The following is a 27,530-nucleotide window of genomic DNA, read 5'->3' on the forward strand; positions in this document are numbered from 1 at the left end:
AACATAACACACCAGCAAGTAATCAACAGATGCAAACTGCAAAGCCAACATGTAGAAAGCAGGACAACATACAAGGCTGGAGCTGATTTTTGCACCTGGATGTTACCAAAATGGAAAGATCAGCGGATCAAAAGCACAGCAAACAATGGCAGGATTCATGCAATGGAAAGATTGGAAGAAGCAAGCCACTGCAGACAGACTTGTATGGTAGTTAATGTATGAAAAAGCTTACTTCATTTAGAAAGCTCACTAATTGGTCTACCGTTAAATAATCAGTTTTGTCTCCATTGCTGAAAAGAAATTTATTAGAGAATGTAAGTTTTTATACACGATGCTACAGTAGGTATGATTTACATGTTGACATTGTTGATACTTTTAAAACCACCTACTTTTCTACTTGAAGTAGCTCTCTAATCTCAAACTGAACAGTCACATAAAACATACTAACAGTCTAAGCTTGGCACAGTATAACTCCCATAACATATATATTCCTATAACTTAACAAACTTTACTTCATAAAACAACATGTAAGTCCTCCAGCTGAGAATAAATTGAGCGAGGAAACTTTTTAAACTTCAAATTTCTTATTTAATTTAATTAGTTCACATACTGTGTTAATCACCTAAAGGAGCAAGTTAAAAATTACAGTAGTTAGTAAAGCCAATGCAAAAAAAAAAAAGTTCCAGGTGCTTCCTCTAACTCATGTAAAAGTTGCTCTGAAATACAGAGTGAACTTTTACATTAACAGTCTGAGAGGGAAGGAAGGGGAAAAACATAGACTTGAGCTTGTCTTAAAGTACTGTTGATGCTACTAGAATTCAAGGTTAGGTAAATTTTACAGTGTTCTGTCACTATTAGATATGGACTAAAAATACAGCAAAACGTCTTTAAAGCAAGATTAAATTAAATTTGAACTTACATCTTCTTAAAGAGGTCCTCTATGTCAGTTCGGGGACAAATCTTTTGGGTGAGCTCATAAAATTTCTCGTAAGTAAATGCTGCAGGCTCGATTTCATCATTCTGCAACAAAATGCAAAGGTACATTTATCCAGAAAAGAGAGCTTATCTGCTCTTTTCCCAAGAGAATATCTCATATCGGAAAAAGCAACCGAGAACTCGTTTAATCTCTTTACCTGGTATAGATTTACCCAGTCTCTTCTGTACTTTCTGAAAGCAGTTCTTAATTCATCTTTATCATAAATCTGTTTGATGTGCTTGTATTCTAACCTCACAGTAACATTAATTCTACATAAGCACAGGGATGGAAAACAGTCTGTTTTATTTCTGAGGAGTAAAAAAAAAAAAACCAAAACGTTCAAAATATTGTACAAATTTCAGGATACTTATACTGAAGCCAAGGAACATTGAGAAGAAGTCCCAGGTTTGGTGCAATGGTTTTAAAAAGCTGGGCAGTTCTCATACAGGGGGCATGTAAAACTTCCATGAGGAATGAAATGCATGGATAACATATTCAGTGTCATGTCCTCCTCTGGACAAGATAAGAACTGTAGGAGTGAGGAAAAATCTCATCTCAGGTGCCAGGGATTCATGTTGTTCTACACCCCATCTCCCTGGCTGGAGATTGCAGCCTCACCAGGTGGTTACAGCAGTCAGCCAAGAAGGGCTGGGGTCTCCAAAATGAAAGAAGGGAGACTGGGGAGGGTGTAAAGCCAAAAAAACTACCTGCAACCATCACCAGCCATCACCCCTTGGAGCTGGCAGGGGCTCCTGCTGTGAGCGGGGCAGAGCCGGAGAGCAGCTCTCCAAAGGACAGGAGCAAAGAGCAGCAGGAGTCCAAAAAATTCAACAAAAAAGACATTACATGCATATTTTGTGCTCATATTATTTGTATAAATGAACAAAAGGTAATCTGTGACAGAAAATAAGGGAAGCCTCATTTAAGAGGTTTAAGGACCACTGTGTCATACAGATTTTAACTACATTTTGGCTTTAGTAAACAACCTACAGTGATTATTAAGTTATTCATGAACAACAAGCATGGTTTTTTTGTGATGCAAATGACTTAGATTACAGCTACAAACGTGATTGAGTCATCAGTTTATTAGTATACAAAAACAGTTATTCAAAACCACTAAGTACCTTTCCGCTGGGAAGACCTAATTCCTTAAGTGCCTGAAAGATGACTTTTTCCGTTTTACCTGATGCAAAGGTTCTGGTAATGCTAAAACAAAAAACAGTGGAGAGAAAAAAAAATAAAAGAGAAATGTTAGTCACTTTTTAAACAATCGGTTCTCCCTCTCTTGCTTTTACTGCCAACATTTTGCTCTGGCTTCAGCTGATGAACATAAGTATCTTCCAAGTACTCGTGCAGTTGAAGAAGTGCTCTAAGCTTCACAGAGCAGCCCTGCTCTGCCTGCAAGCCAGCCATTAGAAAATACATCAAAATAATGAACTGCAAAAAGAACAAAAGAGGGGGTTTTTCCAATATGCTGGGACACAGAGCCATGCAAAGCACTCTTCTGTTTGCTCTTTTAAACTGTGTGCCTAGGTAAATGACTGTGTTTAAACAGCAGAACATTCTACAAGTGAGGGGACTCATGTCTCCAGCTACTCCTGGTTGTGGTGACCTCCCCTCTGTTCCAGGCACTGACCTGTGCCTTACAGGTCACACATAAGATAGGTGTGGACCGTTCCCAATGGCAGCTTCCTTCCTCTGTCCTTCTCAAGGAGTGGTTGGTGTCAAGAAACTCCAGCTGCATGCCAAATCCCTTTCCAGCTGCAGTGCCCACTCCTCCCTCTGGAAGCTCCCTCACCTTGCAGCCATTGAGAATATCCTGTTCTAGTCATACTCCACACAAATCCTCTGGGCAGATCTCAGCTGAAATATTTCCACCAAACTGATTACCATCCTACTCCTTCCTGAAAGCAGAGGTGATTTCACCACGTATCCAACTGACAGACCAGTTTCTCTTGGAATGTCATAAATCCCCCAGAGTGTAGCTGTTTGGTGTGACTAATGTGGAAGCCTTTGGCCTATTTCTGTTTCCATTTGAGATGAGTTTGAATAACCTCTGACTTTGGAAATGTAGATCCAAACTTGACAGCTCTCCTGGCTTCTGTTTAGGGTCTAAGCTACAATGACATGTCCCACAACCCCTTGATTTTAGTGTCTCAGCCTGGAGAGAAAAACTCCATTCTGTCTCCAAAATCTATTTGTAATGCTAATAAAAACTGTACATTGGGAAAGACTCCCTGGCTGCTGATAAGAATATGTTGCTCTTTATCATCAAGCGAGACAAACATTTGCTGAGACTTTTAGTTAATCTCACGCATAAGAAATAATTTCACATGGAGAGAGGTGGGAAAGAAACTGTTGCTGTTATTTGTTGCCATAGCAATTCACAGTTGCTTCACCCTCCAAAACACTCTGAACTGCCTATGTAAATATTTTCATACTAAAAAAAAATTAGGACCAGGAAGTGAAAGATCTAATTGATAAAATAGTATTTTAACAAATCTTAGCCAATTTTTTTTCTTACTGGGTTCTTACAACGGTTAGATCTCTATGTGCCTATTTAGGCATCTAAGTTTGTTATTTGATTTTCCAAAGCTGATAAGTACCAAGATATTTTCACTAAAATGTAGACAGAGTTTAACTCTAGGCACTTGTTTTTCAAAAAAAAACTCAGGCATCTATTTTTCTGCTAATTCTAAAACAGAGTAATGTCAGCTCTACAATTCACAACCTATTTCCAGCCCTATAAAAAATTCTATGTCTGCTCTAATGAATCCAGCTCCAGTAATAAATGTCCTGTAAAGCATGTAATATTGGTGTAAGTAATTAATCAGAAGCTGTGTGCCAAGATTCCATGGCTGCAGGGAACTTATTTTTGATGCCAAACTACTTTTTTATTTCATAAAAGATGACAGCAAACATAGCAATAATTTGCAATGAGAGCAGCAGTGTAGAAAAGATTGCATGAATCAAAAAAGATTGTAAAAATACAGCGTGATGCTTTCATTTTGCTAAGGCTGTAGGAAATAAATCTGCTTTGCCCTCTATCAGAAGAGACTTAATCTGAGCAGATTCATCTTGTTGTACATCTACAGGTGTTTACTCCTCATGTCCTACAGGGTTTTGGGTGACATGTCAATGTACTTCCTCATAAATATTTAAAATACTTCCCAACTCTGGAACTGAGGAGTACAAATGTATCGTGCTTGTTGATGGATTAAATGACTTGGTTTCTTCAGACCTTCGTGACTTTCCAACCATTACTTCAAAAATCAAGCCAACACAAACTGTTGAAATCAATCTTCTTCCGTGGCTCCAACTTATTTATCAGCTTGGCTTGAACTGGAAGGACCCCTGCCTACACTGTAGGAGAAATTCTCTATCTTTGATTTCCAACCAACATGGAAGTACTAAAACTTATCCCTTCCAGGTACTCTGGAGTAATCAATAGGAAACATACTTACAAAAAAACTCTACTTGCAAATTAACTTAACTAAACTGCTGTAAAACAGATTTAAGCCTCATTTGTCATAGTTTAGCTTTGTCTTCTTTTTTTTTTTTGTATATATATTTTCACAGTTAGAAGCTGTATTTGCTTAAATCCTTTTAAACGTAGTTATACAAAGGGATAAGCATAAATTGAGCAGAGCTAATTTCTAAACAGGCCCTTGCTGAGCAGGTACAACTTGCACATGTAGAAAATCCATTTTCTGCCAAGAGAAAGCTGCAGAAACCAAGTGGATTTTTTTTTTAACAAAGGCTGACCTTTTTAGTCATCACTTACAGTAGCATTAAAACCTGAAAATACAAAATATCTTACAAATGCCCTGTCCTCATAAGAGCTGTAGATGTAATTCTAGACTCAGACTGCTAAAACTTATTGAAGCCCAAAAGGCAAAACTGCTACTCTCCTAAGGTTTTCACACTGCTAACTGCCAGAATTTCTTCTCTCTCAGATGCAGTAGCTTGCTAGCAACAGTTATACACCCCAGAGTACATTAAAAAATCAAAAATAATTGAGAAAAATCTTTGTGACTTTGCAACTTCCAACTGTCCCAATGAGGAGTCATGAACATTTACGCCATTCACCACCAAGAGCCCTGGGATTTTCACCTTCCCGAGGCTCATCGTTCCCTATGACCAACATGCTGGTTGCAAAAATATGTTTTAAACTTAAGAAATGCAAGGAGCTCTGATTCTGCAAGTGAGATTTTTTTCCCCCCCTTGGCGTTTTACAGCAGTTCTGTGTAAAAATAACTACAGGTGGATATTGTGATACATTCCTACAGCTGAACAGAGCTGCTGGGTATTCTGTTTCTGAGAGAGAAACCTTCCTTCCCCTCTGTGTCCCCAGAGCTACAGCAACTGCTACAGGACTCCCCTGAGCATCAGCAGGAGGTGGAGGTTGAGGAAACAGGGCTGTCCAGACAACACTGGATTTAAAAACAGGTAAAAGGGAAGGGTCAGTTGGAAGGGAAGCATCAGTGGTTTAGAGCAGTGGAAGAGCTACTGAGAGGGAGGTTTAGGTAAACTTGGTGCCCCTTGCACAGCAGAGCCATTCAGCTCTCATTTCCCAGCACTTCCCAGCTTGCCTTCCTCTTACACATCCCTCTCCTCACCCATCCAGCTCTCCTTCTGTTCCCTTTTTTATCTCTCCATGCTCCTTTTCCACACTAAGTGTTTGTGGGAAGAAGTGGGAAGCAGCGAATTCCCCCACATTCCATGTTGCCCAGTGCTGGGACACCTGGGTGTCTGTGTCCCACTTCATTGCTGGATCAGGCCCATCTCCTGGCTCTCCCATGATTCACCCTCTTTTCCTGCAGAGCAGACTGATTTTTCCTTCCTCCATTCACACTCCTCACTGACACCTCTCCCAGTCCTTTCAGTGGGCAATACAGTGCTCCCTGGATGAGCCCCAAAACATTCCCACCTTTTACCCACACCAACATAACGCGTTCCTTGGAGCCTCTAGATTTAAAGGAGATTCAGTTTCATGGAAGAGCAGATCCCTTGCAAAACTACAAGCAAACTACTTTTGCAATAAATTAAGCTGCTAGAGGCCGATTTATGTCGGCCTGGAAACACTGCAAATTTGAATTTAAAGATTTAATACACTGGAACCAGTGGACTGGTCCATCTTCAGCACCAGGCAGACTTCTCTGCATACATAAATCAGGGTGCTGCAGCACAATGGAGGGAATTTATGCCTCACTAAATGTGATGTAAAATATTTAAAGGCTGAAACAGTTTCAGACAAGCTAGCAAACCCTAAATTCATGCCGAGGAATAGAGCTCTGTGTTCAAACACAGGCATAAAGCTCCAAAGTCTTGAAAATTAATTTGTCCCTGTAGCATTGTTCCCTCGTCATTGCCCTCCAGTTGATATTCCTCATGGGACATGTGCACAGAAGGTGTTTTATGGCAGCTGAGTTTGGAAGATTAATACACTGAAGCAGCCTTAGCACCTTCAAGGTGTCACCTGAGTCATGAGGCTACAGAAACCTGGAAAGCACTTGGCAGGCCCATTGTCTTTCTGCAGATTCTATGGATGCAAAATCCTCTTTTTCTCCCTTGATAAAAACCCTGTTGTGTGAGGTTTATCTTACAAAGGCCTCTTTTCTTGCTCCCTTCTGCGAGTTTCTACTTATGAGAAAACAGCATGCCCCAAAAATGTGGTTTTCATGTGCTACATAAAGAGAAAAGCAGCTCAGTGTATCAGCAAGAATTAATTTCTAGAGCAGGAGGGGGGAGAACTGCTGCCTGGCCAGAGAGGACTGAAAATCAGTAATCTGTAATAGTTAATAGCTGTACAGAAAGAAATACACTGTTCCAGCTTTGCTGTTACTCAAAACAACTAACCCAACAGTTCATTTACCATGTGCAGAAAACCAAATATTATCTGGGGGGTTCCTATAAAAGCAGAAGTATTTTTGGCAGAGTTATGTCTCTTTTACAAGGAACATTTTAAAATGTACCTTTTTGTCCTCTACTTAACTGGCCTGAAAGCTTTTATGGTTCTTTTTAAAAGGATTTTATGAAATTTTACAACTGAAAAATCCATCCCAGAGTTTTAAGATGAAAAATCTGATGCTCTAAGTGATTTTGAATTACAGGAACTTTTCATTACAATGGACTACAAAAAACCTCAATTAGGCTGATAAGAAGAGCTGCCTAATTTACTGAGGAGGTCAGCTAAGAGTGTCTAGTTGTGTACTTACTCTTACATATGCATTAGTAATAATTGATATTACATTGCACTATGAAGTCACAGAATTTTATTAACATTATACAATCAGTACCTGACAACAGCTGGAACTCCCAGTTGTGCTTACCTCCGAACTGGAATTTTCCCATTTGTGTTTGTTAGGAAGGCCAACTTCATCCAGCTGAAATTAAGAATGAAATGCTTTTAAAATACTATTTATTAAAATTGGGATTTAGATACTAAGGTTTAGCCTAATATTATTGCCCTGTCCGTGAAATGAGTACAAAAAAATAATTGTTCCATAGAAAGAACATTTTTCTGTAACCTCTTAGTGCCTGAGGCAGAGCAGTTTCATCAAATGTGAAGGCAAAAAGCAGCACAAAAAAAAAATCAGTACAGCAATTAAGACAAGTGTGAAGACAAGAAAGTCTCCTGGGGTTTCCCTTGCATATGCATCAAGGAAAGAACAAACTAGACAATAATTAAAACATACAAAACAGTAAATCAAATGAACAGTTATAAATTCTTTTATAATTTCTACTGGGCAGGTGCCAGATATAGCCTTGAGACTTCTTTGGTCTCAATGAAAGACAAACTCCTAAGTAATTTAACACAATTTTCTTTATTACACTGTTCTGTGATTGTAAATGTTGAAGTATGAAAACCAATTTTTTTTTCAATTCTAAAAAGGAAAATACAGAAAAATAAAGGAGAAGGGGAAGGAAAGAAAGTAACTTACTGTTTTTTGAGACATGTCATTGGACTGACATTGTTAGCTCTAAAGTTGTGGATGATGGATCCAAGCCCTTCTACCCATTGCTGAAAAACAGGAAAATACAGAAACACCAAATTAGGAAAAAGGGAGAGGGAAGAAGTATGAAAGCTTTTCCTGGGGGAAGGCTCTTCATTGGAGCTATGGATAATGTTGATAACTTGTGTCGAGGAAAAAACCTGCCCACTTCACAGCCTATACCATGGAAAAGTCCAGCCAAACTTTACCCATTACCATTTCATCCTTCCCCAAACAAAGTGACTGTGCTTTCCATTCTCCCAAATACTGCGTGGAGCATCAGTGGTGCTCTTAAATCAGTTTATTGCCAGCCAAGGCGAGTGGTCCAGTGATTGATTTATTAAGCCCTCTATTTATAGCCTATATAAACATTTGCCTCCCTTTCAGCAGCAGGGAGCAATATCAGCTAGTAGTAAGCAACATGATGTAATATCTGATGAGATATTCAACTGGTCCAGCTTTAGAAAAGGAATGAAACAACCTAATAACAAGCCAGAGGCACAATAATTGCTGTGTGACACCAACATCATCTAACACTCTGTTACATATTCAAGTCCTGCTTGCTTGCTTGCTTTCATCCTTAAAAAGCACAACATTCCCATAATCACTGGGATGGCTTTCAGCCAACAGCAGCATTACAGCACTCACTTATGTAATTCCATTTTTATGGATCCATTTTTCTACTATAGCCTGCACCTAGACTTTGCAGTAGTGTACAGAAGCAGCTTTAAGGATTAGGCCCTAACATGAACACTCATTGATTGCAGCAAGAATTCCTGGCAGGATAAAGCTACAGGAAGGGGAAAAAAATGACAGCACTACAAGCCAAGCTCAATCTCAATTATGCCATTGTAACACTAGGATTACTCAACAGATAATTTACACTGGTGGAACTGAGATGGGCTTTGGTCCACTGCTAAACATTAACCTTGTGAATAAAGAAGCTTTTTGCTTCTGGCCAAATTCTGTGCATGCAGCTTGAACTGACTTGGGCAGGATCCAGAATTTGACACTTATAAATAGATGCAGATGCGTGTATTTTTCTTTTCATGAATGAGTGCTGTACATCTGCAATACAGATGGAAAAAATCATGATTTATATTGGAGGAATACTAATGTCTTTGGGAAATGGCACACTGTAAACTGCAGGCAGCAAATCCTTGTGGGCTAAAACAAGGTCTAAGGTGACACTTCAAGAGACAAACACACTTAAGCAGATCCTTGTACTCGTGACACACTAAATCTATTTTGTTTCAGGAAAAGTAGCCACATTCATTTTTTAATTAATCTTTTTAAAATGATCTTTTAAATAAGTACTGCATAAAATATGCATTCTAATAGTGAATCTGAGAATCATTTGAAAATAGAAGTCTGACTTATGAGAAAAGCTAGTATTTGGGGTTTCTTAGGTGTGTTTTTGTGCTTGAAAACAACCAGGAACAGTCTGACCTCCCATCTCTATTTTTCCAACTGCATGAGTACAATGACAGTAGTCAGAGGATGAGGGTACTGCCAAAGGAAGATAAAGAAAGCAAGGTTCATGGGGCAAGATAATATTATTTATTGGAGCTGATATAACTAGAAACCACTGACAGATATAGGAAACACTTATCTTTTCCAACAAATGTTCTCTCACCTCAGATGATAAAGGAATAGAGCTGGTGATAATTTCAGGGTAAATGCCTCAACAAGTCTTACATAGATTTCAATTTCCTAGAACTGTCAAAATTCATCATTAACTACCTACATTTGGGGTTCTGTGGTTTGTTTGGGTTTGGGGTTTTTGTTTGGGTTGTTTTGTTTTTATTTAAATCAGTAAAATGTAACATTGCTGCTGCATTAACACTGTCACACGTATACAAACATTTATCCTCCTGATTAGTCTCCAGTCCCTTCCAAACTCCTCCACCTTTCAGCACTGATCCATAACAGAACAACGGCACAGGCACTGCAAACAAAAAAACCTTTGCAAAATTAAATTACACAAAATGGATGCTGTGAATAAGCTTCAATCTTTTTCTTTTTTCCTACCAAAAGCCACCACTGACGCAGTACTGATGATATCACCATTTCAACCAGAAACAAACACCTACAGATCCATTCTGATTTGAAGGCAATGGATTACAACTACACCAGACATAACAAAAACTAACATTTCAAAGTAAGGTTACCCTGCACTCAGCTCTGAAGTTACTTCTGTACATCAAGAGAAGCTGCCAAAAGGAACACTTCACAAGTAGAAAGAGAAATCAATACACTAACCACTTACCAAGTGGTATTTTTGCAGGAGTTGTCCCGATGATTCCCACTTTGGAGGCCTCCCTAATCTTTTTTTCAGTGTTAATGCCCTTTCCTGATAGAGATGCCAAACCAGGAACTCCACTCCCTTACAGCAAAAGAGCACAAATCTACAGCCAAACGCTGACAAGCCACAAAAGCATCACACCCCTGCTGGCACCAAGGGAGCCAACTAAGAGCCTCCGTCCATCTCTGAATCATCTTCACATCGGTGTGATGTCCCCTGGGCAAGACATGACAGTTCCACAGACACGTCTGCCCATCTGTTCCACCCCACACTGCTGCACCACAAGGAAGCATCTGGTTGCTTGCCCTTCATTTTGGGGTTAAAGCAGGTTCTGGGGCGTTTCATCAGATATTGCCCACGGTTATCAGCTGGCCCCAAATTAACCAGGAATACAGCAACAAACAAATTCAACAACACGTTCAAAACACACAGATTTTTTGTCCTTCTGAGCCAGACTAGTCTCCAAATAACAACTATCTTCATAATCACTTCTAAGGCACTGTGATCCAGTGCACGGATAGGCACAAAATTCAATGTCAAGCTGGCAATATATTGCTTTCCTGACAATATACCATTCCCAGATTTAATGTACACTTGTCTGATGACCTTGCAGGAAGGATGAAAGAAGAGATCAGATTTCTCTCAGCTAACACACTATGAAGTATTCAGCAGCAACCTTCCTTATATGCTATGATAGCACTTCTTATTTTACAGATGAAGCTGAAAGATCTGTAAATTTATGTAAGTGACAAGGATAAAGATCCTCAGTTCTCTTCTTTCACGCTCAGCATTTTCAAATCACTATCTCTGCAAAGAAGGAAAATCCTGTAACAAGATGAAATTCTCAGGTAGATAGGAAACAGTTCACTTGGGTCTTACAGAAAGTACAAAATGTTTTTGATAGAAATCAGGGTACATTGGATTCTTATTGATGCTAGTGCTGAGCATTTTCCAATTTTCAAAATATGGTTCAGTACCTTTCATCTGTCAATGTAACTCCTGAGTGGCTCCCTATATACAAATATTATTCCAGATTCATAGAGGAATCTGAGCCCTGCTATCTAATCCTAGAAAAACAACAATCATGAAAAGAAACAAAACCAAACACAAGCACACCTTAAGTTCAGACCCTCAGGCTGACACAAGAGGCCAAAATCTACGCTGCAGGTTGGAATAAGCAGCCTGTGTTGTTTTTCTCTAACAAGATCAAACACTGTCAAGCATCTCTAGAAGGAGAAAGTACATGAAAAATTGACTGAAGAAACACTCTCTCAGCTTTTGCTGTAGCACTCAAATGCTTCTGAGGCACTTAGTGACCCTGCATTACCTAAGGTTCATCGATGAAACACAGGCAGCAGTGGCAGGGTGCATGAGTAAGTTTGGCCTTTCAACCCTCTTTTAGCCATCAACCTTTCATTTAGGGGGGGTTAAAAAGAACAAAACTTATGAAAGGTTAAAAATCACCATAACCTACAGCTCATGAAATTCTAGACAAGGTCATGCACGGATTATTTACTGATGAGGTCGGTATCATCCAGGCCTCTGGAGGTTTCACCTTCACTTTTTCAGTGCAGTCTCTCCAGAGTTATTTCACACATCAGGAAAGCCAGGGAGGCAAGGAGGCATTGCCCTCCGATTTTGGTATTCAGTGCCTATGACTGGCTGTCAGAGGCAAGGGCTTGACAGCTGGAGGGTTCAGGGAGCCCAGGGAGAATAGATCCGTGTTTCCCACCTCTTCCCAAGCCAGCTGGGGGCTGGCAGGACTCCCTGGCACTCGCCCTCATCCAGCGGCACCATGACCAGCAGATGTCCCTCTTCCCTCAATGCAGATGTCTCAGGACTCATTTCTGTTCCATGAAAATTCCCTTTCCTCTCATGCCAGTCAGTGACAGTGCCAAACCTATTCCCTACCTGACCAACTGCAGTGCAGACCTGAAGGATGTTGCTGTGAAAATTCTGGCACAGAGATGAAAGGAGTTCTTCTGACTTTCAAGTATTCCATCAGGAAAGGTGAGGCTTGCACACTCTGTACTGGGAGTTGCCTGATGTGTCCAGACTGCTACCACACTTCAACAAAGCTTTCCACCCTGGAACTGCTTTCCCAGCACTGGAGGGGTCTAACTCTGAAAGTGGCTGGAAGAATCACTTTGGTTGCTTTTGTATGCAAACTAAGAAAAACATAGTGGAGCTTTACACAGTGAAATCCACCTCCTGGCTAGAGAAAACCAGGGCTAAAGTTTTCAATTTACTGATAATTCTGCAGTGGCATAGCCAAGAAAGAAAACCAAAAGGCAGAAAAGCACATGGAAATCACTGACACTGAAGTGCTGGATGGAATATGAAGATCTCTCTAGAGAATGTGGTATTACATACGTGGCACAGGGCTACCTAAATAGGTAAGCTGTGGTCATATAGTTAAGATAGTCATGATTTAGAACTATTTATCACAGTATGGCTTTGAGACATAAGCCATACATACTAACTATTACATACATACTAACACAGAGGGACACAGAGAACAGCAGTAGGCTTCTGGAGTTCTGCTCAAGCATGTTTTGCAGGTTTCTTGGAAAGTTTTGCTTCAAAACACCAAAACAAACCAAAGCTATAGGAAAATAGAACTTTTCTGTAATGTATTTGTGGCATATTCCCATAGGGATCTTCTGCTACCTCCTATCTGCCCTCTTAACAATATGATTTGGGCAAATACTTAATAGCTTGTTTTGTGGGGAAAAAAAATCCAGGTCAATCAGGTCAGGCTGGATAGGGCTCTGAGCAACCTGCTCTAGTGGAAGGTTCCCTGTCCATGGCAGGGGTTGGAATTGGGTGGTGTTTAAGGTCCCTTCCAACCCAAACCATTCTATGATTCTATGAAACACAATTTTTCTGTAACTCAAGAAGAACCAGATAGAAACACCCACAAAACCGATGATCCTGGAGTGCTTCATCTCACCAAAACCATAACGGTCCACTTAACCATTTTAAACAAATTGAAAAAAAAAAAAAAGAAAAATTAAAAATATCATTCCCACTGAAAAGCTGAGAAAGTTTAAGAATGTCAAAATGAAATGTTTTTCAGCTGCAGTCGTCTTCCATGCCATAAATATTATGAGCTGCATGATAAAGCCTGCATTTACCTTTATGTTGTTTGCCAGCATGTGAGTAATACAGCATTTCTGCACATGCTGTTTGTTCATCCTGGTGCCTCACAGGTTAAGCCATCAGTGTGTGAATCACTGTCTCAGTAACACACCTGAAGAAAATACCTATTTTCTATCAAATCTAATCAAAACTGTAAAACCAATCTGTTTTACATCTATGGCTGCTCCCATCCCGACCCACTGCCAGAGGAATTGTGTGAATCAGCACTTCCCAGAGCCAGATTATCTTAAACACTATTGTAAGCTTTGCCCCTGAATATGTGACATGAGCCTAACATTATGGCTCTTTGAATTAGGAGTGTTCCCATGAAGCCCTCTGCCAGCAGGGCAGGGGGAACAATACTTTCTGGCAGAAGGGCAAAACCCATCAGCTGGAGAGATGGTCCTTTCCAACAACACAGCTGGATCTGGGAAAGAAAAACTGTCAGGACAAATTTACCCCCGATATTTGTAAATATTACATAATGTTAAAAAACCTGACTTAGGTTAATCTATTAAGTTAAACTCCTTAATGCATTGCCAAAGTGGATGAGCAAAGAAGACAAGAGATCCATATTCTGGATCGCTGAAGTACAACAGCTTTACTGGACTTGTGCCATTTTTGGATAGGCAGCCTGCATGCCATGGGCTAAACCTCACATCAGCACTACATCACTTCTGCACTAAGGAAATTCCCCCCTAAATACCCACAGGCCTTTTCAAATGTCCTGGACTGAGGAAAACAGATCATCCGATTACTGGGTCACAGCAAGTCCATCTGGGAAGTAAAAAAGAAAAATACACACATAGGCTCACACCTCCCATATGTGTGTGTGTGTGTTTTAATTTTAGCTCAGGGTAATTTATACAACCTGATTTAATCAGGATTCCAAACATCAGGTTTTAAATTCCACCTTTTACAGTCACTCTCTGCTGCCACAGTGGAGCTGCCTTAGGAGTGGACCACGACAGCTGCTTGCAATCAGAGACAGAGTACACCCTATTTTGTGGCTGTTTTAAGAGTGGAAATGAAAACCAATTTCTCAGCTGAAAACACCAATAAAATTTAAGTAGATAGAGTGTAAATACCAGAGTTGGAGCTTGGAGACAAGTGGAGGGATAATAAACACGCTCTTGTTGTTGGAATAGCTGTACTTGGAGCTCAGCAATGCCTTGGCCAGACCTGCTGAGTACACTGGCACAAGGGGCAGAGGAACGTGGGGCTGCCCCACTGCAGAGCTGATGACAGAAGACAACTGCCAGCCCGTGATGGGGAGGGTTCAGCACTGCCCACAGCAGGCAGCAGCTCTGTGCGTGCCCACCTGCCACAGCTGGGGCACCTCAAGGGACTGCCCACACTCTGCTGCCCCATCCTGGCAGAACCTGCCCCCCAATGACACCATTCCTTGCATGGATAGCCTGAAGAAGCCAGGAACTTGAATTAATTTTCTTCTTTGTCATGGTTTCTCAGTTCCATTATAAATCCAGCCTTCAGGGAGGAACAATTACTTCTTTTCCAATTGTAAATTACTATCTACAGAAGCAGAATTCCCTTTTGTCCTCTTTCTAGGCAGAAATGTTCTGAGCTTTTGCGTTGGGATTTGCCACTCAATTCCCTTGTTTTAAAGCATCCCAATCAGGTACTGACCAATCCAGGCCTTGGTTTATCTGAGGAAGGGACAGAAGATCTGCAGCAAGTAATGTTCACCTTCCTCATGGCAACAGGGCAGGCACAGCAGAAACCAGGTGCACCCCTTACACGTATCCGGGTTGCTAAACCTACAATCACTGCCCCTTTTTCTCCAAAATCTTGCCTCTGTTATTTCAAAAGAGGGGCTTACATTTGAACATGGATTAAATCAAGGCCTATTTCAAACTGCTGCATAAAAGCTGCATAGCTACTTAACACCATGCAAAGGCTTATTTCTCCAAGAAGAGATTTACTGTGTCGCAGAAGAAAGATGTTTTCTCACGAACAAAACAGGAAGAATTAAGTAGGAACAGCTCTATGTGCAGATAACTCCTAGAAAATCTTATTTTACCACAGAACTGCAGTAGCAAATTGATGTACTTACCCTATATGAAAAGCCAATACAGTACAGACCAAATTACTCAGCGAAGGTAACTTAGAAAGCCCTACATTGATTTTTTTGGCTTGATGTGCTTTATCCTCTCCCTCGTGCCTCAAACATATCAGATCAGATCAGGTGGATCATCATTGCTGACAGTTCTGGATATATATTTTGGTGGGAAGGCTCCCAAATGCAGGACTCTCACATATATGGGCCTCTCAGAGCCTCCCCACAGGCGGACTGCAGCATTACACACCATTTTTGGTAGGCAACTTGGCTGTTAATGAAGCAATAGATCTTTTCAGCAGGGTAATTAGCTCATCTCCTGTGACAGTCTGTGTAACTGGCCAACATTCTCACAAACCAATTAGTCTAATACAGCCTATTGAGATCTAAGGTGGCTGAGAAACTTAACTGCAACTTTCTGTTTTCAGATTAAATCAGAGACACTGTTGGGTTAAGTATAAAACTGAATGTTGCCAACATATCCTTTTCTTTGCCTCTCCAATGTTTTCAAAACATAATTGTGGCACGTTATTTCCCTGAAAGCCTGCTGAAAATACACACAATAAAACCAATTTAGTGTACCCATGGAAGTTATACAAGTATTTCTCCTATCATGGAGTTCACTCAGTATTGCCAAGTGTTTCCAAAGGTATGGATCCAAAGCAACGAAGGATCGAGCAGGTCTGCCAAGGGATTTAGTGATGCTCCATTCAGAAGAAAGTTTTAAAGCAGGTGTGTGTCACTGATCACTATTCAATATTTATATCTCACAGGCAAAACTGATTGTAATCCTAAATTGAACACATACAATCAGAAAGGAAAATCAAAGAATGTGTATTTTTAAAATCCCTTGAATGTCTGAATCTAAGGTACTATCAGCACTCTGGATCAGGTTTCTCAGAGCAGTTTACAGCAGACAGCTCGAGTACCAGGACAGGTGGAGCCCCACAACTTGCATTGTGAACTGCAATCTAAAGCTCTCAGGAAAGATGACGTGTAAAAAAGTGCCATTGTTTCCTTAGGACTGTTCCATGCCAACGGGAAACAGAAAAGAACCTGGGTACACTGGGATCCCCTTAACTGCAGAGAATTTTCTTTCCTGCCTTTGTCCTTTCTAATAATATGAACCACACAATACAATCAGGTTATCGCTGAACAGAATTTTGGAGGGTTGAACTCCACCCACCAGGAATATGGAAGTCACTGCACTTCCCTTCAGCATCCCTGTGACAGAGGGATAACTGTCACATAGTCTGCTGGACAAGCCCCACACGGAGATACTCAACAGCTGAAGGAATCATCTGTCTTATATTTGCTGGTCTCAGTACCTAATTTTGATAAATTGCCGTGCACAGAGAGGCTGATAAACCCACTGTTTCCTTTCACCATGGCACGCAGACATGTCACAGAGTGCTCCAAATGGATGTTTGCTGTCTTTCCAAAGAGTGAGGCAGCAGACAATAAGCCAGGTATTTCAGTCAGCCAAGCAGGCAGACTTAGGAAAAACAAGTGAGCACTGGTGATGAGCTCTTCTTTTATTTTTAACTCCCCCCCACTGTTTAATTGTGAAATACCTTGGCTACTTCTGTGTTTTCTGCTACCATGTAAGTGAAGCTGATGTTCACCAGGTCTATGCCACTGCAAACACACACTATCCGTCCTTCCAGCTCGTTTTCTGACTTTCCAACGGCCTCAAGCGCGGTCAGTATTTTGGGATCCTGTGAAACAGAATAAACACCTTGTTACAGCTGCCACATTTCTGGTACGCAGTGCACTATGGCAAAGATGCATTTTCATCTCCATATGCATTTACACCTTTAAACCTTTGCCAGTCATAACAAAGGAGTGCTTTCACTTCGAAACACTGTGTGTAAACCTGGAAAACGGTCTATTTTAACAGCTGGGAACACGACTGTGAGAACTCATGTTTTCATCACGAAAAAGAAAAATTAATCACTCCAAGGACCGGAAACAGAGGAGCAGTATTAATCTCTTAAGTTAATTATTCCAATCTAGTTAAGTCCATAGTTCCTGAGAGTTATGATCTCTGTGACTTCTTGGCTGTTNCATGTCATACAAGCTGGTGTCTGCTGCAGGTCAAGGACTAGAGATTTAATGGGTTTATTTTTTTAAAGAGTAAATTCCTTAGGTAAAGACAGAGCTGAAGTCTGAAGCATATTGGCATGGCTGTCAGCTCATGGGTTGTCTGCAACACCCCTTCTCATGCCCCTCCTCTACGGGGGAGGGATCTTATTCTGTGCATTCCCAAGAGAATCATTAAGAGATAGTTATCTACAGTTACCACAAAACCACTTAACACGTGGAAGTGGAAATGTACAGTCCCAACAAATCTTCTAAACTAAAGGCCTGGAGGAGGGAGGGCCACAATTCACTGCAGAAAATCCTAAGTACTCCTTCTGAAGAATACCACTGAGGATATTCCCAAAGTTTTGGGTTCCTCCAGAATTCCTAGCAAGTACTTCTGTTGATACTCTTCAAAAAGGCAGACTGTGACCAGCTGCCCTCTCAGACCATTTAACTGCATAAAGAAGGATGCAAACAACTTCCTGTGTTTTGTGTCAACGGTGCAAGAAGATAAAACAAATTTTAAACAGATAGGAACAAAATTTGGAAAATGAAACATTTTTTTCCAGATCTGTAAAACAAGTATCACAATACATTGTTACAAAGTAATTAAAAACTCCTGATATGTGCTCCTAATGTCTGTTGTTCAGCTTTCCCCTCATCCTGAACCCTGCACTACTTCAGAAAGACCGGACAACTGAACCTTCCTGCTGCAAGCGCAGCAAATTAATTCAAAACTTAACATTTTAGATCGAGGTTACAAAATAAAAAACTGTGTTGCTGATATTATTTGAAGAAATGAATGTCATCCCGTATTTCACCTTCAGTTTAAATATCTGTTGTTTAAATGAAGAGTATAAACCACAGAGTACCTTTGGTACAGCTCCAAAACGAACACTGTTGATCAGGGAGCATTCTAATACCTGTCCTTCCTGAAATGATAAAAATAGGTGCAAGTTCAAAGGTCTGTTGAGACACGGCTCCACTAGGAATTGCAGCAAAAATAAACAGTGAATCTCGCTTGTTAACACTGTTAACAATATAAACAATATATTTCCCTTCAATATCTGTTATTTTCCTCTTAAATATTTCACTTCTGTCAATTCTAAAAAAAAAAAAAAAATAGGATGAAGGCTAGTTTTGTAAATAAACTAACACGGTATTTTAGATGTTTCAAAACTAGCCAGAATATAAATCAAATGCAATAATATCCAATATATATTCCTGATACAATTGTAATATACCTTTCCTTCACTTTTCCAGCTCAGAAAAAAACCAAATTCATCCACTTGGAAGAGACAGTTGCTTTCAAAGACAAAAGATTCCTATAGAAAAGAAAACACAGACCATTATTTCAGACAGTTTGACAAATATCATAAATTTATTTATTGTTCAAAAATAAAAGAAAGACTGTTACATTTCTTCCCAAATACCTTCCTGCAGAATTTGCTATTCCCAAACTAACAAAAGTGAGGGAGGCAGGCTTTAAAAAGAAAAAGATCATTTTTAATGATTTGTCTTCTTGCTGATGCTTGAGACAATTGGATGCACTTAATTAGTATTTTCCTACTTCATTGCAACTATGAAGATGTTTTATTTAATAAAAGCAGTGATTCTTACCTAATAAAAAACCTTAATGAATTGGAATTTTAAAAAAAATTATTGAAAATTAACTGCTTTCAAACCACGTAAAGGTGAAAATATACATAATTTGCCAATACCTCCTTCAGGGTCAAATGATCACATTTCATTTTAACATTCAGAATTTGGGAAGCACTTTTCTGTTAGACTATGGCAGTGTTAATGCTGTGAGCAATTTGTGGCCAGAGTATCGGACAAGCAGAGTTTGGAGGACATTGATTTGCAGAAGAAATCAGGAAAGAATGGCATTCCAAAGACACTGGGCAAGGCAAAAAATCAGATTAGCTGAATTAAAGAAGAAATTTCCTCCACACACCTCCAGTCTCAATTAGTGCATCATAAATTAAGCTCAAATGCAGGAAAGGAGTGTGCAGAACCAATCACTTCTCGAAGGACAGAAGGATCCAGAACTTCCTGACTTCCTTAATTGAAAACTGACAGCCATGTGTGCAGAAGAGGAAGCAATCCAGGCTCCCAACTGTATTTTTGACATCACACCAAAATTTGAGCACTAAAATCTCTTTTCTGTCTCACAACAAAGGTGCCAAAGAAGAAACGTGGGCCACACCCCCTCACGTGTCCTCACGGGCTGTTCCTTGAGCATTTATTTGCTGAAGGAAAATAAAGCTTTTCTGAACCTCCTTTCTAAGGAATTCCATGTCCATCGGTATCTTCTTTGTTTATCTAGCAACAAAACTGAAAATACAGGGTAAACCAGCTATCCCTATCTTGGCAGGCCTCCTGATAAAAAATACCTTTTACTTACATTTCAAAAGATAAGAAGCAAATACTAATATCCCTGAAGGCACTTACAGAGATACCTTCAACTTAGAGAGATTTCCTGTCCAAACAAGATTAAAAATAGACCCTGATAAAATTGTTCTTATCACCACATCAATGCTGAGTATAAGGTAAACTTCTCAGCACTTTATTTCAGCTCTGTAAAATGCCCTGTTTTGCTTTCCTTTAATGAATTTGGATTAAAGCACAGCTGAAAGTGGGATCATAGTAATCATATTTCAGATAGAGTGCAGATTGATTTTCTGAAATAGATAAAACCCCTCCAGATCTCAAATGGTGCATTTGGATCAGAATATAAATGTTCTGTGTTCTCTCATTTTCCCTTGTGATATGCAGGTCCTCAGTTTATATATTAAAAAAAGCAATATATTCTCCCTCCCTCCATATGATAGCTGTGCAAAAAATGGGAGAGTCACTTTGTTCAATAATGTGCTTTATGAATCTGCAAAGATGAGTTTTATGCATGTTACAGATATTTTGATCCAATTCTCCCCTTTTCTTCCTCAGGCCTTATTTCAAATCAGAGGGATTAAATATATTTTACAGCCGTTTCTTTTAATAGCAAAAAACTGTACAGCAATAAAGTGTGTTGGTATTGCCTCCCCACAGACATTTCTGGAGGTATTACCAGATAAAATGAAAGTTTCTTTGTGTACAATGAAAGCAAACCATGAAATATTCTATCACATCTGCATATTTAAAAGAGAATAGCAAATGAAAGGCAACTGGCCTCTTACCTCTTCATATCTATCAAACACAGCTCCATCTTGCATAAAAGAGGGAACTGGCTTCTGCCAGTTAAATTCATAAGGTTTTGCCATGATAGAAGAAAAACCTGAAATGGAATGAAAAAGCAGAGTTCAATTATGTCCTTTAAGAGGAGCATTTCAAAGTCCATGTAGGAAAAAAGTGAGTTCTAGTTTTTCCTTTCACACAGAAATATTAATAAGTCGCAGTGTGTTTCCCAATCAAGAGTTTTCCCCATAAGAGTATTTTTGTTTCATATCTTCAAAATGAAAAATACTCGTAAAACCTGTGTCTGAACTTAATTATTTGAAAAACACTTGCACTGTAACTTCCAGAGTGTAATGAGGCTGGGATTAACAAAGCTCTAGGTGACACAGAATACCACAAGCTGTAACATAGAAAAGTGCCTTTTTTTTTTTACAGGACTACATCAGATGCTACACAAACAGCTTGTGCTTTTTCTTAACATCCTAAATTGTATGCTACATAGGCAAAACACGTTTCTTCTGTGTTCTGTATTTCAAAAATCCATTTATATTAAATAAAGTCCTGGGTATTTTCAGTGGTATTTTATACATAACTAAAGATATGGGTCAAAATTCATAGAGAAAAAAACCTGTTTAGACATACAGGGAATTAAATAAAGTTAGCTAGTTACATTTTGCACCTGTGTAAGTTCAGTAATGTGAACAAAATTGTTAATTTGAAATACAGCAGAGAAATCATAACATATGGACCTTGCAACAAAGACCAGCAAATTATCCAGTATCCTTTTCAACACCTTGGTGCCTCCTAGGTTATGCTGCTTTACACCAGAAAATGCCCCAACTGTGTCCTCTGAAATACCGAAGTTCAATTTACATGAAGAGTATCTGCATTGTTCCTGCTTACTAATGCCATCCAGGACACACATATTTTGGTTATTCTTTTATACACTCGACCAGAAAGTCTTGCACAAGGAGGGAATAAATACCCTTGGCAGCAGCAAGATAAGGCTGACTCGCGGCTGGCAGGAAATCGTTCCGTGAGACAGAATACTGAGGGTGACCACAGCACAGAGTCACAACCACTGACCCCACACGCTGCTGCCTTACCCTGTTCTCATCTGCCTGTCCCAGCCCTCCCCTGCCAACTGATAATGTTCATCTCCTCCTGACTGTCTCCAGAGGCACAGGGCAGGGTTATGTGTGACCAGCACAGCTCCTGCTCCGCTGCAACGCAGGCACTCTGCCCACGCAAGGATATCCAAGTGAGAAGGATAAAAAGCATCCATAAAACCCGAGGGAGAGCATGACACTCTGTGCAATCTCTGCTATGCAAACCAACTCTGTAGCTTTTGTGTTGCCAAAACTCTGAATAGTACATTAAATTAAAATATTAGTGATTAGGTAACAACGTTCTCAGACAGAAATGTCCACCTGGACTGAACTTTAAATCCAGAACAGATGCAAGTGCTTAAAAAAGCTTAAGAATTTTGTAGTATCCCCCTTCTCTGTCTTAGTCTCATTCACATAAAGAATGTTCTAACAAGAAAAAGAACATTGGTCTTAAGAACAGTTATTTTGATAATTTCCTACTGGAAAAATAACCTTACTACTTCAAAAATGCAAAGCACATTTTCACGATGCCCATCTCTTTTTCCTGCCCTTTTTTGGTCATTGATACAGGAGTATAAAAATACATATATCATGTTTCCAAAGCCTTAGGAATAAGATAAATGAATTCGTTCTCCATAACAATCAAAAATGCAATTTGAAATTTATATATATGTCACCATTAAGTGTTCGCTTTCGTTGCAGACAGGATGAACAGTTCAAAAAATGTATCTGTACTCTCGATTTTAAAAAAAAAAGAGGCAAAACAATATTTAAGACTACTCATTTGTACTTTTTTTCCCCCTGATAAATAGTTCCTTTGGACAAAACAGAGAACAAGAAACCAGGGCTGAGAAGTGATCAGCTACACTTAGTATTTATTAAAAGCTCCCTCTTCTTTTTGCCAGTCCTGCAAATGAGTCGTAATATCTTCCTCATGAGCACCATGAGATGTTTTGAGATCCTTTCAAATGACTGAATTTTTATTAGTTTTTTGTAAATACACTTACAATTCTCACATCTCTTCCAGTTTAGAACAGCATGGAGCTGCTTTTCCCTCATTTCATGAAGGAAGCTGGATAATAAGACAGCCACCCCACTGCAGTAGCACGATGGCATCGTGTTCTGTACAGCTCACAGACTTCCCACAGTAGCTCAGTATAATCACAACAACTTGGAAACTTAGTGCTTGTTCTTGGAGCAAAGTTACAACTAGAGAAACACATTTTCAGGAAGGTGTTTTCTGACTTTACAGGTTTTGTTACGGGCAAAGTTGAAAGCAGAACCAACAGAACCCCACACCACACAACAAATCCTCAAAGGTCTTGGAAAGATATCCTTCAAAGGAAGCTTCATGTATCTATGACTGAAATGATAAACACTACATTTTTATGGCTTGTTGACCATTCCCTTATGTTTAAATGTCTTTTATTATCAGAATGTTCCCACAAAGAAGAGTAAATTCAAATACAACAGGTATTTGCAGCAATAAATGCTGCCAGCACATGAAGTCCTTCTGGGGAAAGCCGACACATTCTGTGCTAAAACATAAGAAATGTGATGGCACTTTTAAGACTGTAAAGAACACACTTCCACAGTCCCTAGGCCATACACATGGCCCCTACCCTTTTTTACTGACACTGAACCCCATGAAGATCCGGATTTAAAACCTACAAGCTTTGAACTCCTGTATAAGACACGTCCTGACACTCTATCCAGCATCTGGCACTCTGAAACCTGGATGTAAAGAGTGCTTGAGCAGACACCTGTCTCTCAGAAAGACTAACTACCTTAACACCACACACATGTACTTCATTAGGAAGACTAACTACCTTAACACCACACACATGTACTTCATTAGGAAGACTAATTACCTTAACACCACACACATGTACTTCGTTACCAATTTGAACTTGGCCGAGTGCATCGTCCAAGTCACAGAAATAGAGCTCTGTAAAATCCCTCCTTTACAGGTATCTCCTCCTTGTCTGGGTACTCACTCAGTGTGATGAACTTGTTACTTCATTGCTGATAAATTAAATAGATGGAGCTCCTCAGCTTCTGCTGCAATGCGCATTTTTCAAACCTTGGAGCCAGGCTGAGCCCTTCCCACGTTTCCAGCCTCCTTTCTGAAGGAAGGGGTCTGGACCAGGACACAGGAACCCAGCACAACCCTCTGTCACACAAACCAGAATTACAGCCTTTCCTCTCATTTGCATAACCTTGCATTTAGCTGCAAGAAAACACGCCTGATTGCTCATAATTTATCAAGCAATCAAGTTCTGTCTCAGGGACTGGAGCTCGTTGTTATTTACCATCTCACCAACCCCTGCTCTAGCTCTGCTCTCACAGTTTACAGATGAACTGAGACAGATGAGGTGTGAGGGAAAGACTTGAGTACACGGAGCAAGGAGGCAGAGGAATTGTAACAAACAACATTTTTAAGCCCTATGCTTTGGCAGCTGTGCAGAAGGTGAAGAAAATTCTCTGTGCCTCTTAAAAAGCTCTTTTCGGTCTCTCACATTTCTTACACCCCACTCAAAAATCCATTTTTCCATAGCCCTCTTAGCTTTTAAGAACACCAAAATAAAACACAAAATACTCCCCTGTCACTCTCTGGACCTCTGTTAATCTTCATCAATTTTTAAGCAGTTCAAAGACAGTGAAAGGCAAAAAGCTATCCAAACTAACAAACCCAAACAAACATGACACTCTAACATTCATATGGTTGCAAATATACACATGCACATAGCCTACTATGATGAGAACTGCAAGAATTACTCTCTTTAGTGAAATTTAATAACAATTAAATGTGTGAAGATTCAACTGGGAGAGATAGAAGGTTAAGGAACTAAATTTAAAGACAGCAAAATTTTAATCAGAAAATTTTCAAACAGCCTTTAAAGTCAAAACCTTCTCACTGATTTAAGCATTCTTAAAGTATAACAACGTCTCTGAATACATACCATTCACAAAAGCAGAAAGAACACTCATAAAAAATACACCTCAGCACTTAATCAATGACCACAGGGGAGAAGCAGGTGAAATTCAGTAGTTAAATGCCCTTTGAGCTATCTCCCTTTCTTTCACCACTGATTTATACCTGAAGACATGATTTGGATCACATGAAAAAAAGCACCTTTTGATTCACCTGGAGTACCCAAAGAGCGAGGACACCAAATTAACCATATCCAGAACAGCATTATTTAACACAATAGTCCTCCTCTTTTGTAAGCTTGGCTGTACTACACTAAATCTGGGATGTGGAGAATATAAATCCTGGGGTTTTTCATTCTTTGACCAAACGAAGGACAAGGTGTGGCTGAACAGGAGGAGGAAAGGATTCTGTTAATACAAAGTAGACAAATGTTTGGGGAAAGAGGTGATATTCTAAACTAACCCACAGGGCTGGCTAGCATGATGGATAAGATACTCCTTGGATCCCATAAACATCCTGCCAATGTTGAGACTCTGTTGGAAAGGACAGCAGTATTCCTTAGAACCAATTCCCCCCCCAGGTCTCAAACACACAAACTCACAATTTCCGCAGTTTCCTGAGCCTCAAATATCATAACAGGACCTGTAAATTTTTTTTTTTTTAGTAATTATTATTTTTGCCTCTGGAATGAATCCCTATTTGCTGAGTGAGAAGTGAGGAGGCTTCACGCTCTGTGTTTGCCATTTTACCACCTACCTGCTTGAATCACACGCCCTGAACCTGCACCACTAACAGTCTGTGTGGGTTCCAGGGGCGAAGTGCAGCACTCACACAACACTGTGCTGAGTTCAGTAATCTTGCCCAGGAATATATGTTTTCCTTACACATACAAGGAAACAATCTTTTAAAAAATAAACTAATATGTTTCCCACTCCTCCTCCCTCTTGCAGTACATGTATCCTTTACCACCACTCCTCTTCGGTAAACAAGATTCGTCAGAAAAAAAAAAAAGACAAACAGATCTACAACAGCAGACTTCTCTATATTTTGTTTTTTTTTTTATGGAGTTCATCCCAGTCCAGCTAGTTTACATGCAGAGTTGTGGACTAGAGTGAGGAACCAGCTATCCACAGCTAAACAGGCAGTGCAGCACTGAAATACTTATAAAAATGCCCCCTTCATTTTTTAACAGTGCCCTGTAGTACTTTCATATTCAAATATTAGAATTGTTTCTAGAGATTTACAGGAGGAAAGTCAGATCTTCGTACGTTTACTCCTCAATGTCAAATTTATTTGGTCACAAATGTACCAGTATTACTGAATGCAAAATGCAGAGACAGGGTGTTTCTTAAAACACAAAACCTTGGTTTCAACACTAGAACTTAAAATTCAGAGTAAGTTTTAAGAAGATAAAAGCCACTACAGTGTGAATCCTATGTAAAAAGTAAAAGGGAGAGCCACACTGCTGAGTTTCTGCAGTATCCACACTAAACTGTAAAGCAATTCCAAGATTTCACAGCTCTCCAGGTTCTTCCACAGTCAAAGTTTGTTGGGTTTCTTCTTTTTTTTTTCCTTTTTTAAAAAGAGTGATTTTTCAGCAGGTTATTTTTAAACACATTATTCCCACAGCTAATACAAGCAACTTCAAACAGTTCTCCCCAAAACGAGGTCCAGGAACAACAAAAGACAGACAAACAGAGCTCAGGCGCCTCAACATGTATCGTCTAGTAACGTTCTCAATTTCCATGCTGTCTTCTTTTCCATTTCGTTTTAATTGCTGGAATGCACTGGCATGCAGGGGCAGCTGAGGGGTTAGACCAAAACAAGGAGTGGCCTGTTCTAAACCAACCTCTTCTTCAGCTTTTCACACAAGTTCAGGGAGGCTGCCCCTGCAAAGCTCTGCTCCGGGCTAAGAAATGAGTGTATCTGGTGCTGACCACAGAAAACAACAACTGCTGAAATGAGACGGTCCTGCCTCCAGGTCTGAACTGTGGTCCAGTCACCACCTCAGATCACAGCCATTGATTTCCAACAGACAGAATTCCTAGGATAAAACACAGGACTCAAGCATGACCTCCCAGCTTCCTTACGTGTCTTTCTTTTTGTCCTAAGGCAGTTTGTTAATGTCTACAGATCTCCCCAGCCTTCCCATTCATTCAAAACATCTCATCATCTGTCATGAGCATTTACCACCCATCCTTTTTTTTTTTTTTTTTTTGGAGAGCAGCATTGTAACACTCTGGCCCGGGGCCGCAAGCTCAAGGGCTCAGCCAGGAACTTTACTTTAAAATATATATAATAGGGTTCTTTAATATCTTGAGATAGCTCAAGACAATAAGCCACACACTTGTTCCCAAGAGGCACTTTTACTGATGATTTAGGGGAGAAAATATAAGGGAACTTGGCAAAAGTTCCAAAGGGCACCACACAATCCAGACAAAGCATTCCACCGCAGAACCCACCCAGCACATACTGATCCACAACACCCAGCCAAAATCCAATCCCTCCGGCTTTACCCTACCCAGAACATCAAGAAGGGAGCAGAGAAAGAGAAGCAGAGGCACAGGAAGAGAGAAGAAGGAGAAGGAGGGCAGACAGGTCCTCCAGCTCCCCTGGCACCTGGTGGCAGAGCAGCTCTCCGTGTCCCGACGGCAGGGCCGGCACCGCGTGGGGAGCACACGCCTTCGCTTTGAGCCGCTCCGGTGCCCGCGGACACCCCCCGGGCCCCCC

At 40.1% G+C, this 27,530-nt stretch overlaps 1 protein-coding gene across 6 annotated transcripts in view; it reads right to left on the reverse strand.

Annotated features, from left to right (window-relative positions):
- The window catches only part of PLCB4 (phospholipase C beta 4), a 187,242-nt gene that overhangs the window by 63,515 nt on the left and 96,197 nt on the right, over positions 1-27,530 (reverse strand). For all 6 annotated transcript variants that reach the window (XM_017834556.1, XM_017834554.1, XM_017834555.1 and 3 more), the window contains 9 exons: positions 20,759-20,856; positions 18,824-18,904; positions 18,452-18,511; positions 17,069-17,212; positions 7,921-8,000; positions 7,309-7,362; positions 2,101-2,182; positions 920-1,020; positions 233-290 (listed from right to left, as the gene is read on the reverse strand). In XM_017834556.1, coding sequence (XP_017690045.1) covers positions 233-290; positions 920-1,020; positions 2,101-2,182; positions 7,309-7,362; positions 7,921-8,000; positions 17,069-17,212; positions 18,452-18,511; positions 18,824-18,904; positions 20,759-20,842 — 744 coding nt within the window. In that variant the 5' untranslated portion in view covers positions 20,843-20,856. The remainder of the gene's footprint in view (positions 1-232; positions 291-919; positions 1,021-2,100; positions 2,183-7,308; positions 7,363-7,920; positions 8,001-17,068; positions 17,213-18,451; positions 18,512-18,823; positions 18,905-20,758; positions 20,857-27,530) is intronic.

Source organism: Lepidothrix coronata, unplaced genomic scaffold, assembly GCF_001604755.1.
Source record: "Lepidothrix coronata isolate B3197 unplaced genomic scaffold, Lepidothrix_coronata-1.0 Scaffold234, whole genome shotgun sequence".
Classification (NCBI taxonomy): Eukaryota; Metazoa; Chordata; class Aves; order Passeriformes; family Pipridae; genus Lepidothrix; species Lepidothrix coronata.